At 35.9% G+C, this 19105-nt stretch overlaps 1 protein-coding gene across 10 annotated transcripts in view; it reads right to left on the reverse strand.

Annotated features, from left to right (window-relative positions):
• LOC110455662 (low-density lipoprotein receptor-like) overlaps window positions 1-19105 on the reverse strand; it is a 36575-nt gene that overhangs the window by 1513 nt on the left and 15957 nt on the right. For 5 of the 10 annotated variants that reach the window (XM_021505917.1, XM_021505913.1, XM_021505914.1 and 2 more), the window contains 12 exons: window positions 18515-18634; window positions 17512-17643; window positions 13118-13301; window positions 11908-12138; window positions 10176-10294; window positions 9159-9292; window positions 8198-8348; window positions 7220-7402; window positions 6434-6580; window positions 2340-2450; window positions 1453-1572; window positions 481-600 (listed from right to left, as the gene is read on the reverse strand). In XM_021505917.1, coding sequence (XP_021361592.1) covers window positions 481-600; window positions 1453-1572; window positions 2340-2450; window positions 6434-6580; window positions 7220-7402; window positions 8198-8348; window positions 9159-9292; window positions 10176-10294; window positions 11908-12138; window positions 13118-13301; window positions 17512-17643; window positions 18515-18634 — 1752 coding nt within the window. The other 5 variants (XR_002463484.1, XM_021505915.1, XM_021505922.1 and 2 more) reach the window with 5 other exon arrangements.

Consider the following 19105-nt stretch of genomic DNA (forward strand, 5'->3'; position numbering starts at 1 on the left):
TTTGCGCAGATACCTTATGTAGCACTTTGGACAAATACTAACATCTTCATTTTAGCAATCTATGCCACTTTTTGTCATATCTTAAAGCCATTTATATTGTGGGTTTGTTTTCACATTTCTTTACATTCACCTTTTTCATTTACAAAATTTCTCAAAGATACGATGGTAACCATTACCAATGCATTAACAAATGATTATGAAATATCCCCGAAAAGCAATGTAAAAACAAAACTCTGATGATAAAATATATAAAAACAAAAACATAATGTATAAGAACAAATTCTAAAATATTACACACACAAAAAAAAAAAAGAAAGAAAAAAACATAACCCTGGTGTATCATCACGTGTTATCTTTCAAGCATAATTGTTTTTGTTACACAATGCTATTCAATGAAAAATGACGTCAGAGTAAAACATTGCTATCCACCAATGAAAAATGACTTACAACGCCGTCGTAGTAGGATTTTTTTATACATACTGCAGTTGTATTCGTCTGTGCCGCCCAAACAGTCGTAGTCGCCGTCACACACCCAGGTCTGAGCTATACACTTGTCTTGGGTTCGGCAATAAGACTGACCTTTCTGGCACCGGGCAGAACCTAGGATACACAAAACAGGCGAAAGCAAGTATTTTATCTTTCAGTTGTCGACTATTTCAAAAGTTGCTTAACCATAATTGAATCATCTCTTTTTGTGATTTAAAAAAACGAAATTCTTTGTTTTCATGGATATTCGATGAAACTCGGGCATCAGTGCAATTCTTGAAATCTGATTTGTTCCGAGTTAAGATTATTGTTTAAGAAAGCCTGATTTTGCGGACATCCTTGTGAGGATGTTCGCTATTAATAGAATATGACTGTTTAAATGCAGAACGAATGACACTACTTAAACGTACGCTTTTGAATAAACAAATATTTGGTTTTAAAAAACCCAATAAAATTATACGTATGCCTAGTCAAATGGTTTCATCTATATATATATATATATCTATAGATGCACTGTATAATAGTGTAAAAGCATGGATAAGTTGATACTGTGCCTAATCCTCAAATTTGTACTAAAATTAGGGGCAATGAATATGTTTAAATCACAACTGAAATAGAAGTCCATTTACACTCTTACGGAAATGTTCAAACTGAAATAATTCATCCTTATCATATATACATAATTAACATCATTCGATAATATCAAATACTTTAATACAGTTGTATGATGAACGCAGCACATACATAGGCGATTGTACCTTTCAAAAAATGGTAAAATATAAATTCTGCCAAAAATGAATCGCAATGCACCATACGGCTGTTTCGTTCTTCTATGACTCATCGGTGATACTAGGCCAAAAAAATTTGAATTATACGAGAAAGCTTGTATCTTTACTTGAACCCCTTCAGCTTTGAATCTACTGTTCAAGAGTCAGGCTGATGTGTGACCTAATGACCTCGACTTACAGCCGACTTCGTCCGACTCGTTCCAGCAGTCAATCTCGCCATCACACATCCACTTATCCGGGATACAAAATCCGTTACTACACTCGAAATACCCCGCTGGGCATGCGCCGCTTGTTGGACCTTCAAATATATTCAAGACAATCTTCAATGTCATATGATTCCAGTCACTAAATGAAACACCGAGCTGGGATAACCTTTATTAATAACGTGTGTTAATAAATTACTAGTGCACGTGCAATATCTAATCATAACGCAATATCTTTTTCTTTTTAGTCGATAACATGCACAAAACCTAACCTAACTATGATCAATTTTGAGGTATGAGACGCTTGAAAGCCGAAAGAAAAACAAAACGTTCTTTAAAAACATCTGTAAAATTGAATTAATTTGTTCACTGAATAATTGACAAGAAAATTATTCTTGTATAATTGTGACCAATTAAATGAATATTATAAAACATGTTACATGATATTTTCAGGTGTTAATAGTTTTAGCAACATTTTCAATGATTAAGAAAATGTTGTGGGTTTTTCACAGAAAGAGATTCGTTTAAAAAACAATTTGCCAGAGAGAATTAGCAATTTCCGTTTGCATTAAGGACAATATCAAATATCTTGAATCCAGCAAATGAAATACGTTGTTTTGGAGTTATTTGTGAGAGTAGATATAACGAACTTACAGTATGAATGATGTTCATGTACCAGATTGATAAATGATGTTTAAGGGACCCTCCTTCTGTAGACTAAACATTAGATACACCCACTGATTTTCATGATGACTATTTTTTCTCAGATGATAGGGACGTGGTTCCAAGTTTCGAATCCTACTTTAGTCCGTGGCGTTTTTTAACTCTTAAAACACATATTGCTATTTTTGTGTCCACTCACAAGTCTTTTCGTCTGACCCGTCCAGGCAGTCCTGTTTACCATCGCATTTCCACGTAAGTGGTATACACGTGGACGAACTGTCGTCGCATGGCACCTGATCAGACCTGCACCCTGTGGGGATAGTAAAAATAGGAATTAAAATCTAACATAAAAATGGGGCTTACAAATGAAAGTGACGAAAATCCAAGTTGTAAAAAAATGAACACTTTCAGCATTTCTAAAAAATACATCTTAATGTGTAATTCAAACTACAGTAATAATATATTTATATAGAAAGATGTCGAACCAAATGACTAAAACTAATGATTGATCCAAACAAACGCAATACACGAAAACTTCCATTGTGGAATAGCTTACCATCTGATATCAGTAAGTAAAAAAACATGGTTTAATTCAAGAAGGATATAAAATCTATCTCTTCACGTCTGCATTTAAGGCTCTTTGCCCAGACGACATGTACACACCACCCTTTATATATATATATATATATAATATAAAGGGATTAAATGTCCATGTGAAGGAAGTAAATATAGAAAAAATAAGATTATTAACCGACTAAAACTAGCTGCTTTCACCCTTCACAGGGCTTTTTAGTCGGTCGTTAATCTTATTTTTTCTATCTATATATGCATTTATATGTATGTTTTGTAACGCAATATATAATGCTGATTTATAAGCCCGTTTTATCTACTAAATTTATAATATACTGTGTAGAAACACTTATTCAATGGTTGTAAAGCGCTTTAGAGAAGTTTTACAACTTATATAGGGCGCTATATAAATGTTTATAGGTACTATTATTATCCTGGATGAGTGTCAAATTCCACATGCAATAGACAGTGCTACATATGTCACCACGCTAATATAAATATCAAAACGAACGTCTTGTGCAAACTAACCATACCCGTTCCACATGCCATTTCCACCACCAAATTTTATTTCCTGAAAAAAAACAAAAACAAAAGAGCTTCATTATATCAACAGTATAAGTAAAGGCATTCTTTGACAAACAAAACCTAAAATATTGTAATATTAGTAATATAGTGTTATATATCAGGTCTGGATTTATATTCTTTAATATATCAATTTATCATAGATTGAGAGACACTGTTCTTCCATATACATTCATTGATCAACAGTTATTTTGTTTTTAAATCCATGCTATTTCCCCTATATTTACACATATTCAACTTTATCTTGCTGGCCTTTTTCAGGAGTTGGAATATTTGAAATCATATTTGCAGTCACGATACAGAAAAGTACCAACAGGACATATATCTTTTCCAATCGCTTCGTGGATAAGCTCCCTTTATCTTATCCCAATTGCGGAGATTATATGCAAAAAAAGAAAATCATAATAAGCATATTTCTGTCGTATATTTGATATAATACATGGGCAAGCAACTTGAAATCAAAGAAATGCCTAACAAACTAGCTTGATCTCTACCTCGTTAAAGACAGGAATGGGACCTGAATTATTTTTGGAAAAGGCATCCTCAATACTCCAGGGTTTACGCTCACTTTCGCTCTCTGCACACCTGGAATATGTCACAGCGAAATTGAAAGCTCAGTGTGCACAACCTTGACGATGAGACGAGAAGACTAGTTTGATCGTTTAATGTACTTGAAAAGAATCTCTCGGTCGCGTAACGGTAACATTGACTGGCTTTGATGTCGGATGTTGCTCCTCTGCTATTTTTTAAGGACAGGTTCCAGTCTATCGATTGGTCAGTGTTTTTACCCAAGACCAATCAAATAGCTAACCGCGTACCTTCAATTTTGCTTTGACATATTCCTGGGGTGTTGAGAACGAAAGTTCACTTTCGCTCTACGGACCCCTGAAATATGTCATAGCAAAATTGAAATCACACGGCTGGCTTTTTATTGGTATCAGGTAACACAACCTGACCAAGCACTAGGCTGATACTTTTCTTTTGAAGATTTCAGAGGAGCGACGCCCGACTTATATTAAATAAGTTTTATCGTTACGCGACCGCGAGATTCTTTTGATGTACATCAAAGGATAAACCTAGTCTTCTCGTCTTATCCACAAAGCGGTGCATACTGAGCCTTAGATTTTTCTATGACATATTCCAGGGGTGAAGAGAGCGAAAGTGAGCGTAACTCCTGGAGTATCGAGGATGGGGGAAAAGGTCCAAGGCACATATCTATGTATACAGCATAGTCATATTGCTTTACATTTGTTTTATTTCACAAACCTTTTGTGGCGCGTCCGAAGACAGAACTCTAAGATTCGAAGTAACATACTGTAGTGTTTCATATAAAAATGCGTAATAGTAGAACTTACCTTTATTATTTCGTCACAAAAACAGCGACACACGAAAATGTCCATTTCGCGATATTAAGCAATGTCTTAATTTTCGGGATCAAAAGTTTTGTTTCAACTTCACAAATTTCAAGATCATGCATGTTTTCAGTTGTAAATGTGCAGTTAGTCCGAATTATTCTGACGTTTTATCGACTTGATTTTATATCTGTCTGGCGTCGATAAAACGTCAGAATAATTCGGACTAATGTGCAGTATGACATTACTGAGTTGTAGACTTAATTAGGTCTAAAGTTCAGTCGTCGGTACAATAAACATTTCTCTTTGAATTGAATTCCGTCTTTGCGTATTGCAGAGTTATCTTCTCTTGGGAGCAGGTATTGATTGTTACGTTATTGGTCTGTGTGAGAAAAATACGTCGTTTTCTCAAAAATTGATGACCTTATTCTCACAAACAAGTGACGTAACAATCAATACCTGCTCCCAAGAGAAGATAACTCTGCAATACGCAAAGACGGAATACACCAGTGCATGACTACAATATGTATAAAAGCATGTCTATAGCATAACTACAATATGTATAAAAGCATGTCTATAGCATAACTTTGAAGACAACATTTCTGCATGATTGTTTGTTTTGGTGTTTTTTAAATGGACTTAGGAATATAAGCTTCCTTACACAACTAGTAAAAAATCGATTTTCTTCGTAAACCTTCAAATGTACCATAAGTTTGTTACACATCTCCAAATTATCATTTGTAGAAGAATACTTTTATATGCTTCATCAGTTTGGAACTCTGGTTACGATATGGTTATCAGAGAAATGTAGTATGCATCCTTTTGACAGATTTTTTTAATAGATTCACCTTTGTATGTTACAGAAATTCTGATTTAACACGCTGCACTATAGCTGAATGTTAAAATATTTTCCCAAGCGTGAGATATTATTTTTACTTTCCCATCGTTACGACATCAAACAAAACACATGCACAATATAAATTGCAATATCGTTAAGGTATATACAGGTGATAAACATTAATTTTTTAAAAGATTAATGTTATTTCATAAACTTTCACTGAAAACAAAGAAAGGTTGTGGGCAATTTGCTATTGAGTTAAAACGATTAAATATATATATATTTCCGGTAGTGTAATAGGAAAAGTATTAACATAAAAAAATATGATGCATTGGAGAAGCTCCATACTTTATAATGATAAAGGTTTTTGGTTCTCCCGTCTTTTGTACAAGTATTAGTCTTTGCTGCAGTAAGTGTGCAGGCAACATATTCAGAGTGAAAATAACCAAAATGTTCTTATGTTGGAGATACTACACAGAACGGTGGGACTTTCTTCCTTAATACAACTGAATAAAGCATAGTGTTAATTAATAAATTGTTACTTTGTGTATAAATATTATGTGTGCTTTAAACACGTTGACTACGAATGTAGGATAATAATAATTTCTTTCTTACATGGAAGTCTGATGTTCAAGGAGTTGTCTCGTTAAAATAATTTCTTCATCAAATATTAAGGACAAATCATTTCAAACTCTAATTGAGAGATAAAAAGACAACAACAGGAACAGAGGTGACACCAAATAATGTTGACTATTTGAAGCTATAGAGAACCAACCATGTATTCGTTGCCAACGTGTTTTACTGTGTAAGCAAACTATAAAAGCAAACGAGATTACAAATTCTTTTATTGGATTAAAGTTATATGGCACTTTGAATTATGCAGTTTAGTAAACGTACTTCACTACACTTATAAGCACAGTGTGATCTTTTTTAATCTGAAAGAACATTTACCTGGAGCTTGGGATGTGGTTGGAATTATTGTTGACGTCACCGCTTTCTGCGTAGTAGTAGTACCGGAAGTGGAGAGATTTGTGACATCTGTAGTCTTTGGATCGCTTGTCGCTGCTGTTGTTGCTGCTGTTGCTGTTGTTGTTGTAGCTGGTATTTTACAAAGAAATATATTGAATATTTGTTTTTTTACTGAGAAAATATCACTTCATTTATGTTTTATATAACTAAGATATTCATTATATTTTATATAAACTATATGTTATATTTTGTAATAATCAAATGCATAATTTGCACTTCAAAATTCTATATCACTGAAATGTCTTAACCGGAACACAGTATCTAGCCTAACACTCCACTAAGTCACAAACATATGATATCGGGATAAACTGAGCTGCCTCTGGAATACCATCAAAAAGGATAGAAGCCCAAGTTCTGCGGTGTGACAGCAGATCAGGGTTTTTTTTCAATGTCCCGAAACAAAATATGAAAATCGCATTTTACAGGGGACCACATATGTCGCTTCATACGATGACAGCAGGCCAATTATTTCCCTCAACTTACACGAGATTGCTCTTGGCACTAGTAAGAAGTAATAAGTCCCCCTCCCTTGAATTTTCAGGACTAAGCGTTTGCAACATTGCAACAAAATGTAGTCTTATTGTTACAAAATTGGATTCCAAGATTTGTGAAATTCTTTTATCTATGCACTTTTCATATCAACAGAGTGCACTCGTGTAATTATTGAACTTCGATTTAGTGGTGTGCAACCTATTTAAGATATGATACCTGCAGTTGTTGTCATTGGCGTGGTTGTACTACTTCCGGGTCCGCTTTTTGTCGAGCCTATGTCACACGTGCTCCCGTCTGGGCATGCGCAAATGTACCGAACCTCAGTTGATGGTGGCTTCGCGGGGCCAGGTAGACAAAGGTACTTGCATTCAAACTCGTTAGTGTAGCATACACTTGCCTCTTAAATAGGAAAATAAAACATGCGTCAGATCCAATTAAGTGGATTTAAATTTCGAAGGAGGGAAAGTAGTATTTCAACCAATAGGGAAAGCCTTTTATTTAAGAGTGGTTATTTTGTTTAGGTCGAAAGGAATATCTTAATCAATAAAGAGAATAATCCAGATATTTTTTTGAAGAAGACGTAAATATTTCATTTTAGGGAGATAAGCCCTTATATCTATAAATGCTATCTGGTGTTATAAATGAAGATATGCTTTTGAGATAAGGGGGATAATCATTCGGATAAAGGGAGTTAATTTAGTAAGCCTATATGATAAGATATAGGTGTATCGGTATCCTTGAAGTAGCACGGGTAATCCCTCATATTAATTAGCACGGGTAATCCCTCATATTAATTAGCACGGGTAATCCCTCATATTTATTAACACGGGAAATTCCTCAAATTAATTAATGGAGTTCATATTGTATTCTAAAACGATATAAAATTATATCTAATAAATAGAAAGAAGAAATGGACGTGAAAAATTATTGGGTCACCCGCCCGAATACGTTGGAATTCACCGTGTACTTAGGTTGCCTCTCACACTAAGACCTCATTTGCGGGGTTTTTGCAGGCAAACAAGAGTGACTGATATAAGTTGAAAAGACTTGTTTCAAAAATGATGTAAAATCAAATGAAATATGTAAAAAAAAAAAGGTCGACAAAGCGGGGTAATTATCATAAGAGGGGAGATAATTATCTGACTTTGGGCAGGAAATCCTGTTTTATTCACTGTATATGGCATTGACACTTACTTTGCTTTTGCAATGTATTGCTGTATAGTTTTAATCCCATTGGTTGCGTAATAGAATCCGTCACCTCGTTTGTGAAGCGTGTCACTCGACCGTCTGATTTAGTTAATCCGGTGATGCCTTTGTCTACCCAGGACGTAATGTAAATGGCGAACTACAAATGAAAAACACTGTCACAATGCTAATATTATTACTTTTTAAAATATATTCGAGAGAAAAAATTGGTAGGCAGTTATATTTTATATATTTGAACGTATTAAACAGTCCCTTTGCTGGAGGGTTAATTTGTATTTAGACACGACTTGAGAGAGTCTCAAGATAATCAAATCTTTATTGAACTGAGCATGACATCCATTTCGTCCGTTTTACAAAGAAATAACCCAAACTAGCAATAGTCAGCATTTTAGTTTCGGTCAGGCACGTCTGGACCCATCAAGTTACACGTGCCGCATGAATAGTCCTGAGGTCGGCCTCGGTTAAGATCTGCGCCTGTCGTCTTCTTTCAGATTTAACCATTTCAACTGGTTGAAACGGATACGCGAAAGGGGCCCATGCCTTACCTCCGTGATGTGTCTTTATTTAAACATTAAAGTGTTATACTCAAACATTGAAGTGAGCATGACTTACCTCCGATGTTGTTATACTCAAACATTGAAGTGAGCATGACTTACCTCCGATGTTGCTATACTCAAACATTGACCTCCGATGTTGGTATACTCAAACATTGAAGTGAGCATGACTTACCTCCGATGTTACTTTACTCAAATATTGAAGTGAGCATGACTTACCTCCGATGTTGCTTTACTCAAACATTGAAGTGAGCATGGCTTACCTCCGATGTTACTTTACTCAAACATTGAAATGAGCATGGCTTACCTCCGATGTTACTTTACTCAAACATTGAAGTGAGCATGACTTACCTCCGCTGTTGCTTTACTCAAACATTGAAGTGAACATGACTTACCTCCGACGTCGTTATACCGAAACCATGGTTAACTTTTCCTTTGCTGACAACCTTTCTGTCAGTTCCATCAGTTTGAGAAGACTCCACCATTTTGAATTTGGAATCAATCCAGTACAGTCGCCCGTCTTTCTTATCTGTTAAATACAACGAACAGCGGTTTCCGAAATATCTGAATAATTTGCATGGTATCACTGTAGAATCTTTTTTAAATATCTCATTTCTGGAAAAGTTTCTCTGGTAAGCTTCCCATGTCGCAACAGCATAACATCAATAAGGCATCTACATAAAGACATACACAAGGCTACAGTAGTTAAAGACGTCAGTGACGCCAGACATGACCATATAAGTGAAAATTGAACACACGTAATTACTGATTGTTTCGCAAACGGCGTTATAGCATGTATGTTATAAATGAATTCAGGGCTCTCAGTTGACCCTTTAGAGTTAGTTTTGAAATGACTCTTGATATTCAATAAGAGTCATCAGTTTGGAAATATGTAATATCGAAGTTGTACTTGATACACAACCAATATACATACGTATTAAACGTGTTGCAATGTTTCAAGACCGACTGGTCCCTTTTGCCAAGACTCATAGCTTGAGTAGGTCTTGAAACGCGACACATTTAATACGTACATTATTTGTGTATAAAGTAAACTTTTATATAAGATGACTCTTGGGTTTGAATTGAAATGTCTTTTTGACATGTTAACTGATCCTTAATATTTCAGGATAAATGTTACTTATTGCCAAGGGTCAACTGAAAGCCCCGTGTTGATATGTTCGCACCAATCGGGAACCGTCGGCACTTTCCGTAACCGAGCCGATACATGTGATTACAATTGAAGTGAGGTAACAAATGTACAGAATACTTTTTGAATGTTCCAAAAAGTTAAACAATACCTGATATAGGTCAAATGGTGTAGTACAAATAATTACATAATTCTATTGTCTGCATTAACTTAACAAATGTGGTGGAGTTGTTTGCACTTTCTAGTGATAATATGCAAATTCTACCTAACGTAAGGCCATTTGGCCATGTCAAGTTGGCTGATACGATTGTCTCCCTTTGCTGTCCGTTCATTCCGGCCCTTTCTATCTTAGCTGGGGTGCCCCAATCTGTCCAATACATCCACCTGCAAACGGACATATATCTATTATATCACCATAATACTCATACAGAACCACATTTTAGGGAACAGGCAAATGGTAGCTGTTTCAATAGAAATCATGAAGTAAAAAAAGATGTAGAAAATCGATAAAGTCTAATGTATTTTCGATTATTTGCATTTCGCTAAATAATCATCTTAAATCAAAGGGAAATAATTCATATGGGTTTAGGGAATGGTTTAAGATTTCCACGTCATCATTTTGAGCGTAGTCGTGACGTCAGAAATTCAGCCATTCGTCATTCTTTTATCGTCTATATATTTGTTTAACTTATAAGTACTCGTCTTTTACAAGGGGTTTATCGGAAATGACTAATACATGTTATTCTAAGTTTATTGATCCCTGTTTCATATTTCCAAAGTCCTTAAAATGGAATAAGTTATTTCCTGCTTAAACGTTCAGGATTAAGGGTAAAGGCAACAACTGGTTTACCCGTTGTCAGTATAATGTGCCCGGGCGGAATGCAATTCTGGGTGGCTTCGGTATGGTGTTTCGGTGTAACACAGCACAAATACACACATGTGCGCATACACAACACACATGGAGGCACGTCCGTGAATGAGCTTAGCTGTTAATGGGACGTTTAATCCTTTACAATCAACATAATTATATACAACTGGTGCAGCGAATTACTTTTCAATTTCTTCAACGTCTTCTAAGCAGAAAACACGAAAGAAATTTTTGATTTTATGTGTACCACATTAGTCACCTCATACGTTCATGTTGTGTTATACGTTGTTTGTATTATATGACCGGGTGTATTACTGTGCTCGGCTGCCTTCGGCGTGAGGTAGCACTCTAAATCGGCATCAGATTTGAGCAAATATACCAACGAACCCCCTCCAGTACAATCACATAACGTTGCATACGTATAAGTACGTTCTTAAATGATATGAGATGATGTTTGTTTACATTTGCTCTGCATCCTTCCATTACAATGCACCGAGAAGGCAAATGTTGTTGTGAGACTATAACAGCAATTGCTATTATGTTATCAATCTCTTTTGTGATGTCATCAATTTCACTGTTGTCAAGACTTTTAATATGCTCAAATTTGTTCAAAGATCTGTTCAAAATAGCTAAATTAATCGTAACTACTCTATCACAAAGTGTAAATATCAATAATCAATATTTCAGCAATTATTGTTATGCTCCTACAACACACGTTTCTATTGCTGACAATCTTACATAGGACCCTAACAACATTTGCTAAACATTCAATGCTTAATCAAAATGACGCTTTACTAAATAAACCCACCCAAGCCAAAATAAAACTATTCATTTAAAACATGAACTTTATTTATTTAACAACAATTATGAAACAAGTTATTTCAACTTAAATTGATCACTCTTGTTGGCCCGGTTGTTAGCGCGCGGGGAATCTTAGTGTGGGAGGAAACCGGAATACCCGGAGAAAACCACGTTGTCGGGCAGGTGACCCAATACCTTTTTTAAGTCCATTCGGGGAATTGAACCCCGGCCGCTTTGGTGAAAGGCAAGTGCTTTATACCCGACCACCCGTTCATTAAATAAATGTAGCTTTCCTCATATACTCGGTTCTATATTAAAAACCCCTTACCCTGTCAGTGGATCCACTACTATAGCTCTTGGTTCATCTAGGTTGAATTGAAACAGGGTTTTCCTCAGAGTTCCGTTGTAGTCGGTGACCGATATCTCATTCCGGCCTGTGTCTGTCCAGTATATCAGATTGTTTATCCAGTCAACAGCGAGGCCGTCCGCTGTCCTTATGTTACGGGACACGACGGTCCGTTCGTCCGTAATGGTAGACGAGGAATTCAGAAATCTTGCACTACAATGGAAGAGTCGATACCAAAAGATACAATGCATTTGGTTTTTCTATGCTTACACCACATGACGACATTAATTCTTCACCATCTAATCTTAGAAAGGACACAACTGGGTCCTTACAATTGGTAGTGGTTAATGGTTTGACCTACATCTGTTTATGGTTAATTGGTAGTGGTTAATGATTTGACCTACATCTGTTAATGGTTAATTGGTAGTGGTTAATGGCAACAACTGGTTCATCCGTTGTTAATATAAGTGACCGGGAGGAATGCTGTGCTGGGTGCCTTCGGCATGGTATTTCAGTGAGATAGCACAAAAATAATCGCCATCAGATCCGCGCTATCGCAAGGTGGCAAATAAACCAGCATACCCTCCTTCCGGGGCACACATTCATACATGCGGGCATACAGAACACAAGTGGAGGCACTGTGCTACAGTTATATCCAAAAAAAGAGTTAAAGGGAGATTACTGATTATACGGAAAACTATAGTGCAGTGGGACAGTAAACCTTAAGGTTAAGTATGACAATGTATATAGAAGATGACGAAACCAAAAGAAATTTCCTGGTTAGAGTTACTTCCCCTACCAAGTTATAAGCCTTTCTATGGGGGTTTTTCCCCAAAGGATTTGTGGCCAATACCTAACACAAGTTTTCGCGGGATTTTTAATTTTGTTCATTTCGTGGGTAATATTCAATCACTAACTCATAGGCTCGCGAAGTAATTACAGGTTCGTCTTCTAGGTTTTAGTGGGTACTTGTAATTCACGAATTCACGTACCCACGAATTGAGATTTATTTTTTGCGGTAAACCACGAAATATTGGCTCCACGTAAATATCTAATTGCACAGTATGTATTTTTATGGAGCACTTCTTTGGAAAACGTCCTAAACAAATATTTCACAGCAGTGCCAATGGTAATAAAATGGTTCATCTTGTTGGTACACTTGACCTAAAAACATATCAGACACAGAGGTTACCTGTAAATGCCAATTTGACCAACATCCGTCCAGAACACATATCCCTCTCCATAGTCGTAGTCAACGCCAACCATATTGTATGTGGTTCGGGAAGGAGACATCCGATGGGACAATGCTTTACGAGTATCACTGGATAGAGTAACCAACTTGAGGCTGTGTCTGTCTGCCAGGAGAACTCGTACATCTAAATCAGAGATCACAAAATAAAACTTACTGGGTGTCGGACATGATATCATGTATTCACAAGATTTATAAAATAAAGCTACAATTTTACTAGTTGATTATTGTACTCACGAGGTTTATAAAATATAACCACAGTATAACTACGGGTTTAATAGGGGATTACATGTACTCACTAGGTTTATAAAATATAACTACTGTATAACTACGGTTTTACTAGGTGATAACATGTACTCACTATGTTTATAAAATATAACTACAGTATAACTACGGTTTTACTAGTTAATAAAATGTACTTACTAGGTTTAAAAAATATAACTTCAATATTACAAGATGATAACATGTATTCACTATGACAATAAAATATAACTACAGTATAACTATGGTTTTACTAGGTGATAACATGTACTCACTAGGTCAATAAAATATAACTACAGGATAACTACGTTTTACTAGGTGATTACATGTTCTCACTATGTCAATAAAATATAACTACGGTATAACTACGTTTTACTAGGTGATTACATGTTCTCACTATGTCAATAAAATATAACTACGGTATATCTACGGTTTTACTAGGTGATAACATGCACTCGCTATGTTTATAAAATATAACTACAGTATAACTACGGTTTTCTTAGGTGATTACATGTACTTACTATGTCAATAAAATATAACTACAGTATAACTACGGTTTTACTTGGTGATAACATGTTCTCACTATGTCAATAAAATATAACTACAGTATAACTACGGTTTTACTAGGTGATAACATGTACTCACTAGGTCAATACAGTATAACTACAGTATAACTACGGTTTAATTAGAAATAAGTTTTTTATTTGTTATACATTTGTATGTATGTTACCTTTTAATATTACTTTACATATCATTCATGTTTTTTCAGTTAAACACAAAATGAAAAGATCGTTTTACATGCTAATGACTTACAACTTTGCATGTCCACGCCACTAACGTTAAGTATAACATCGACATCATTAGGTTTTGCTAACGGAAAATAAAGTCCCGTTACAATAATACGCGGATCGATTATCGAATTATTTGGAAATAAATATCATAAAAAACATAAATACAAAATAAAATCTATGAAGCATACACGTATCATAACATATTTGGTATACATATTTAATAAGTATAACAAGAGGCCCAATGGGCCTGCATCTCTCACCTGGTATCAATCTCACAATTGTAACCTTAAAAGTAGACTAAAATAAAGCTCAGGAAAATGTCACTGTCTTGACTCAAATTCATTCAAAACAAGGACATTTGGTTGGACAGAGTTTACAGCCTTCCATCCCAGCATGCTTCTGGCCAAATATCATTAACTTGGACCTTTTGGTTATTCATTGGAAGTTGATATAAAGTTTTAAACATATTAGACCCCTATGACCTTGAATATGGATGAAGGTCATTCGTTGCACAAACTTGGTAGCCCTTTATCCAAGCATGCTATTGACAAAAAATCAAAATCCTAGGCCTTTTGGTAATTGAGATGAAGTTGTTTAAAGGTTTTAAAAAATGTGACACCTGTTACCTTGAATATACATCAAGGTCATTCATTTGAACAAACTTGGTAGCCCCATCATGATATCATGCTACTGGTCAGATATAATCATCTTGGGCCTTTCTGTTATTCAGAAGAAGTCGTGTTAAGATTTTATACATATTTGACCCTGTAACCTTGAATACAGGTCAAGGTCATTCATTTCAACAAACCTGGTAGCTCCTCATCCTAGCATGCAACTGTCCATATATCATCATCCTGGACCTTTTTGTTATTCAGTAGAAGTCGTTAAAAGATTTAACATATTTGACCCCTGTGACCTTGAATATGGGTGAAGGTCATTCGTTTAAACAAACTTGGTAGCACTTCATCCTAGCATGCTACTAACCAACTATCATCATCCTTGGCCTTTTGGTTATTCAGAAGCAGTTATTTAAATGTTTTAAACATATTTGACCTCTTTGACCTTGAATATAAGTCAAGATCATTCGATTGAACAAACTTGGTAGCCCCTCCTGATAGCATGCTACTGACTAACTAATATTATCCTGAGCCTTATGGTTATTCAGAAGAAGTCGTTTAAAGATTTAAACATATTTGACCCCTGTAAAGGTCATTTATTTGAACAAACTTGGTAGCCCTTCATCCCAGCATGCTACTGACCAAATGTCGACATCTTGGTCCTTTTGGTTATTCAGAAGATATTGTTTAAACTTTTTTTAGTCAACTGAGACAAAGTCTCAAGTGACCTATTGCGATCGCCTTTTGTCCGTCGTTGTCCGTCGTTGTCCGTCGTCCGTCGACGGTCGTGCGTCCGTAAACAATTTACATTTTCGACTTCTTCTCAAAAACCCCTGAACCAAGTTCAATGAAATTTTGCAGAAACCTTCCATGGCCATAGGTCGATAAGATAGTTGCCGGTTTGGTCCTCGGCCCCCAGGGGCCTGAGGGGCGGGGCCAAAAAGGGGCAAATTGACTAAAATTTCAAAAATCTTCTCAAGACCAAGATATGATAGAATCAAATACTCTTCATAGATGGAAGGGTCTTAAGGTGCTTTACCAAAATTTACCATTTTAAACCAACATTTGTTTAATTGCCATTGGAGGTAATTCAATTTAGGTTAGCATTATCAGTATTGGGTAGAAGTTTGATGATATGCACATATGAGCCCTGACTGACCCCCGGGGCTATTTGGTGGGGCCAAAAAGGGTCGATTTGACTGAAATTTCAAAAATCTTCTTCTCAAAACCCAGATATGGTAGATTCAAACACTCTTGATAGATGGAAGGGTCTTAAGGTGCTCTACCAAAACTGTGAATTTTATGACCCTGGGGTCTCACATTTCCCCCTGGGGAGGGGGTAAACTTTACTATAGTTTATATAGGAAAATCACATTTTGGACCAACATTTGTTTAATTTTCATTGGAATTAATTCAATTTGTGTTAGCATTATCAGTATTGGATAGCAGTTTGATTGTATGCACATATAAGCCCTGACTGACCCCCAGGGCTGATGGGTGGGGCCAAAAAGGGTTGAATTGACTGAAATTTAAAAAAAAAATCTTCTCAAAGACCAAGATATGGTAGAATCAAACACTCTTCATAGATGTAAGGGTCTTAAGGTTTATGACCCTAGGGTCTCACGTTTACCCCCTGGGGAAGGAGGAAGGGGGGGGGGCAAAATTTATTATCGTTTATAATGGCAAATGATACTTTGAATATTACATTTATAACCCTGAGTTGACAGTTTGATACTTTGAAAGTTTTGAGCCAAGTTTGATACTTTGAAAGTTTTGCCCCAAGGGCTGTAGGGTGGACCCCAAAGGAGTCAGTGTGCTAAAATCTCTTCATTTTCCTTGTTTAGAATCAGAGTTGCTAGTTTCAAATACTTTTTAGTCTTAAATCTGTATGCTAGATATTGAATAATGTGGTTTTGTTGTTTTTTGTCACTGAATAATATTTCTGTTCGTGTTAAAAACAAAATCAACTCTCTGTATAAATATATAGGGTGACCGTTAAGGCCCATGGGCCTCTTGTTTAAGACAATTGACCCCTATGACCTTGAATATGAGTGAAGGTCATTCATTTGAACAATCTTGGTAGCCCTTTATCCCAGCATGCTACTGGCCAAATACTATCACCCTGAGCATTTTGTTTTTTAAGAAAAAGATGTTCAAAGATTGTTTTACATATTTGACCCCTGTGACCTTGAATATGGATGAAGGTCATTTATTTGAACAAACTTGGTAGCCCTTAATCCAAGTTTGCTTCTTGCCAAATTTCATCATCCTAGTCCTTTTGGTTATTTAGAAGAAGTTGTTTAAAATAAAATATTGACGCCGGACGGACGACTCGCCATGGCATAAGCTAACTTGGCCCGTTTCTATGTATGTTTTATGTTATCTATCCAAAATTACGCAAAGAAATAGACAAGCATTTCCCTTCCCATTTGTCATACATATTTAACAGCATATGTCGATTACACGTTAAACGATTTTTTTAGTTATACGATAGATGTTGGTTTAAAGCTATTTGACAACATGTTGATAATAAGTTGAAGGTTTCAAGTTATACGATATGTGTTTATTTCAAGTTAAAAAAACCCATGCGGATTTGAATAAAAAAGACCTATGTCGTTCTCATGGCGGATAACGCGAAACAAATATTGTAACATATCTTGTGTCTCACCTCCAGGTAAACACTCTGCTTCATCTCTTCCGTTGAAGCAATCTTTGATGCCGTCACATTCCTTCGCACCATCAATGCAGGTTTTTTTGTCACATTCAAACTGATCGGCAGAACATGTTGCCTTCGTTGTACCTAAAAAGAAGAGAGAACCGAAGTGTCAACAAAATTGTAATTCAAAATCAAAATCAAAAGATGAACAAAGGAAAGAGTTACAAGGATACCCTTTAACCCTTTCACCACTGTTGACCATATTGGACTTATCCAGATCAATGCATGGTAGAGTCTACTAAAGTTGCATAGGGATGAAAGGGTTAAAAAAATCCTTACAATTAAGGGCCGTTATGCATTTTTCCTTCTGTTTCGACATTAGACCAAATTTGATTTATACCTTTTTGGGCCTTAAGCATCAACGATGAGTCCTTGAAGGAAGAAACAGCTGTAATATGTAATAATGCCATATGTGTTACATGTGTGTGTCTTACTTTCATGTTTGAATAACCTGAAGAACCTTTGGCGTGAATAATGACCTAGGAACGTTGCTACAGTATTTTTGTTCATATTTACCTTTGATTTTATAATACTTACACAAGGACTCGTTATTCTTTTATTGCATATTATATATATACCATTGTTTATAAAAAAAAATGTCATATATTTTATTTTACCTGAACATGTAAACTAACCATTTGCAGGATTTACAGCAGTGGATACGGTAAGTATACTTATTTTATGGTGCTTTTCGCACTTTAAACCTATTTAACGTTTCTGTCTGTATATTGTTTTTCTATTCCTGATATTGTGAGTGCGTCAATTCTTGAATGCACTGATCTGTGAAAATGCAATATTTCGCTAAATATGATGTCCGTTGTACTAACTACTCTCACAGTATATTCTGCTGTTCATTTATTTTCAAGAAATCCATTAAAATCTATGTCTAAAATGAGAACCAGCTTACAAGTGCGACAAAATATAATAGTTTGGATAAAAGAAACCCTGGACGTACAGTTTTGCTCGTCTGAGTGATCTACGCAGTCCATAGCCCCATCACATCGCCAAGTTTTGTGGATACACATGCTGTTTGATTTACACATAAACTCTTGGTCTGAGCAGGTTTTGTTTGTACCTAAAAAAAGAATTCGAGTGTAATGAATTGTACAAGAAGAAGAAAAATATATATATACTAGCGGATAAAAGAAACTGTGCATGCCTGAAATGTGTTATAAAAATAAATGTGTGTGACGTAGAACAACAAGGTTTTCATGGACAATTTATTTGGTATTTATTAACAGTTGCATTCCATTTTCTACGTTATGGAATCAATAAGTTCCGCTCAGGTGTGACGTAAACACAGCAGGGGTCAATACTAAGTTCACAAAGTTAATACCTGGTATGTCCACCGTTTGCCGGAATGCAAGTCTGGCAACGTCGACGCATGGAGCCTATCAGACGGTTCAATAATGCTTTTGGGATGGCCTTCCAGATCTGTGCCAACGCTGCAGCCAAATTCGCCAACGTCACCGGTTGATTCGGTAATGCCCGTAATCTGCGCTTCATTTCATCCCAGACGTGTTCAATGGGCGACAGATCGTGGGAT

Source organism: Mizuhopecten yessoensis, unplaced genomic scaffold, assembly GCF_002113885.1.
Source record: "Mizuhopecten yessoensis strain PY_sf001 unplaced genomic scaffold, ASM211388v2 scaffold8361, whole genome shotgun sequence".
NCBI classification, from domain to species: domain Eukaryota; kingdom Metazoa; phylum Mollusca; class Bivalvia; order Pectinida; family Pectinidae; genus Mizuhopecten; species Mizuhopecten yessoensis.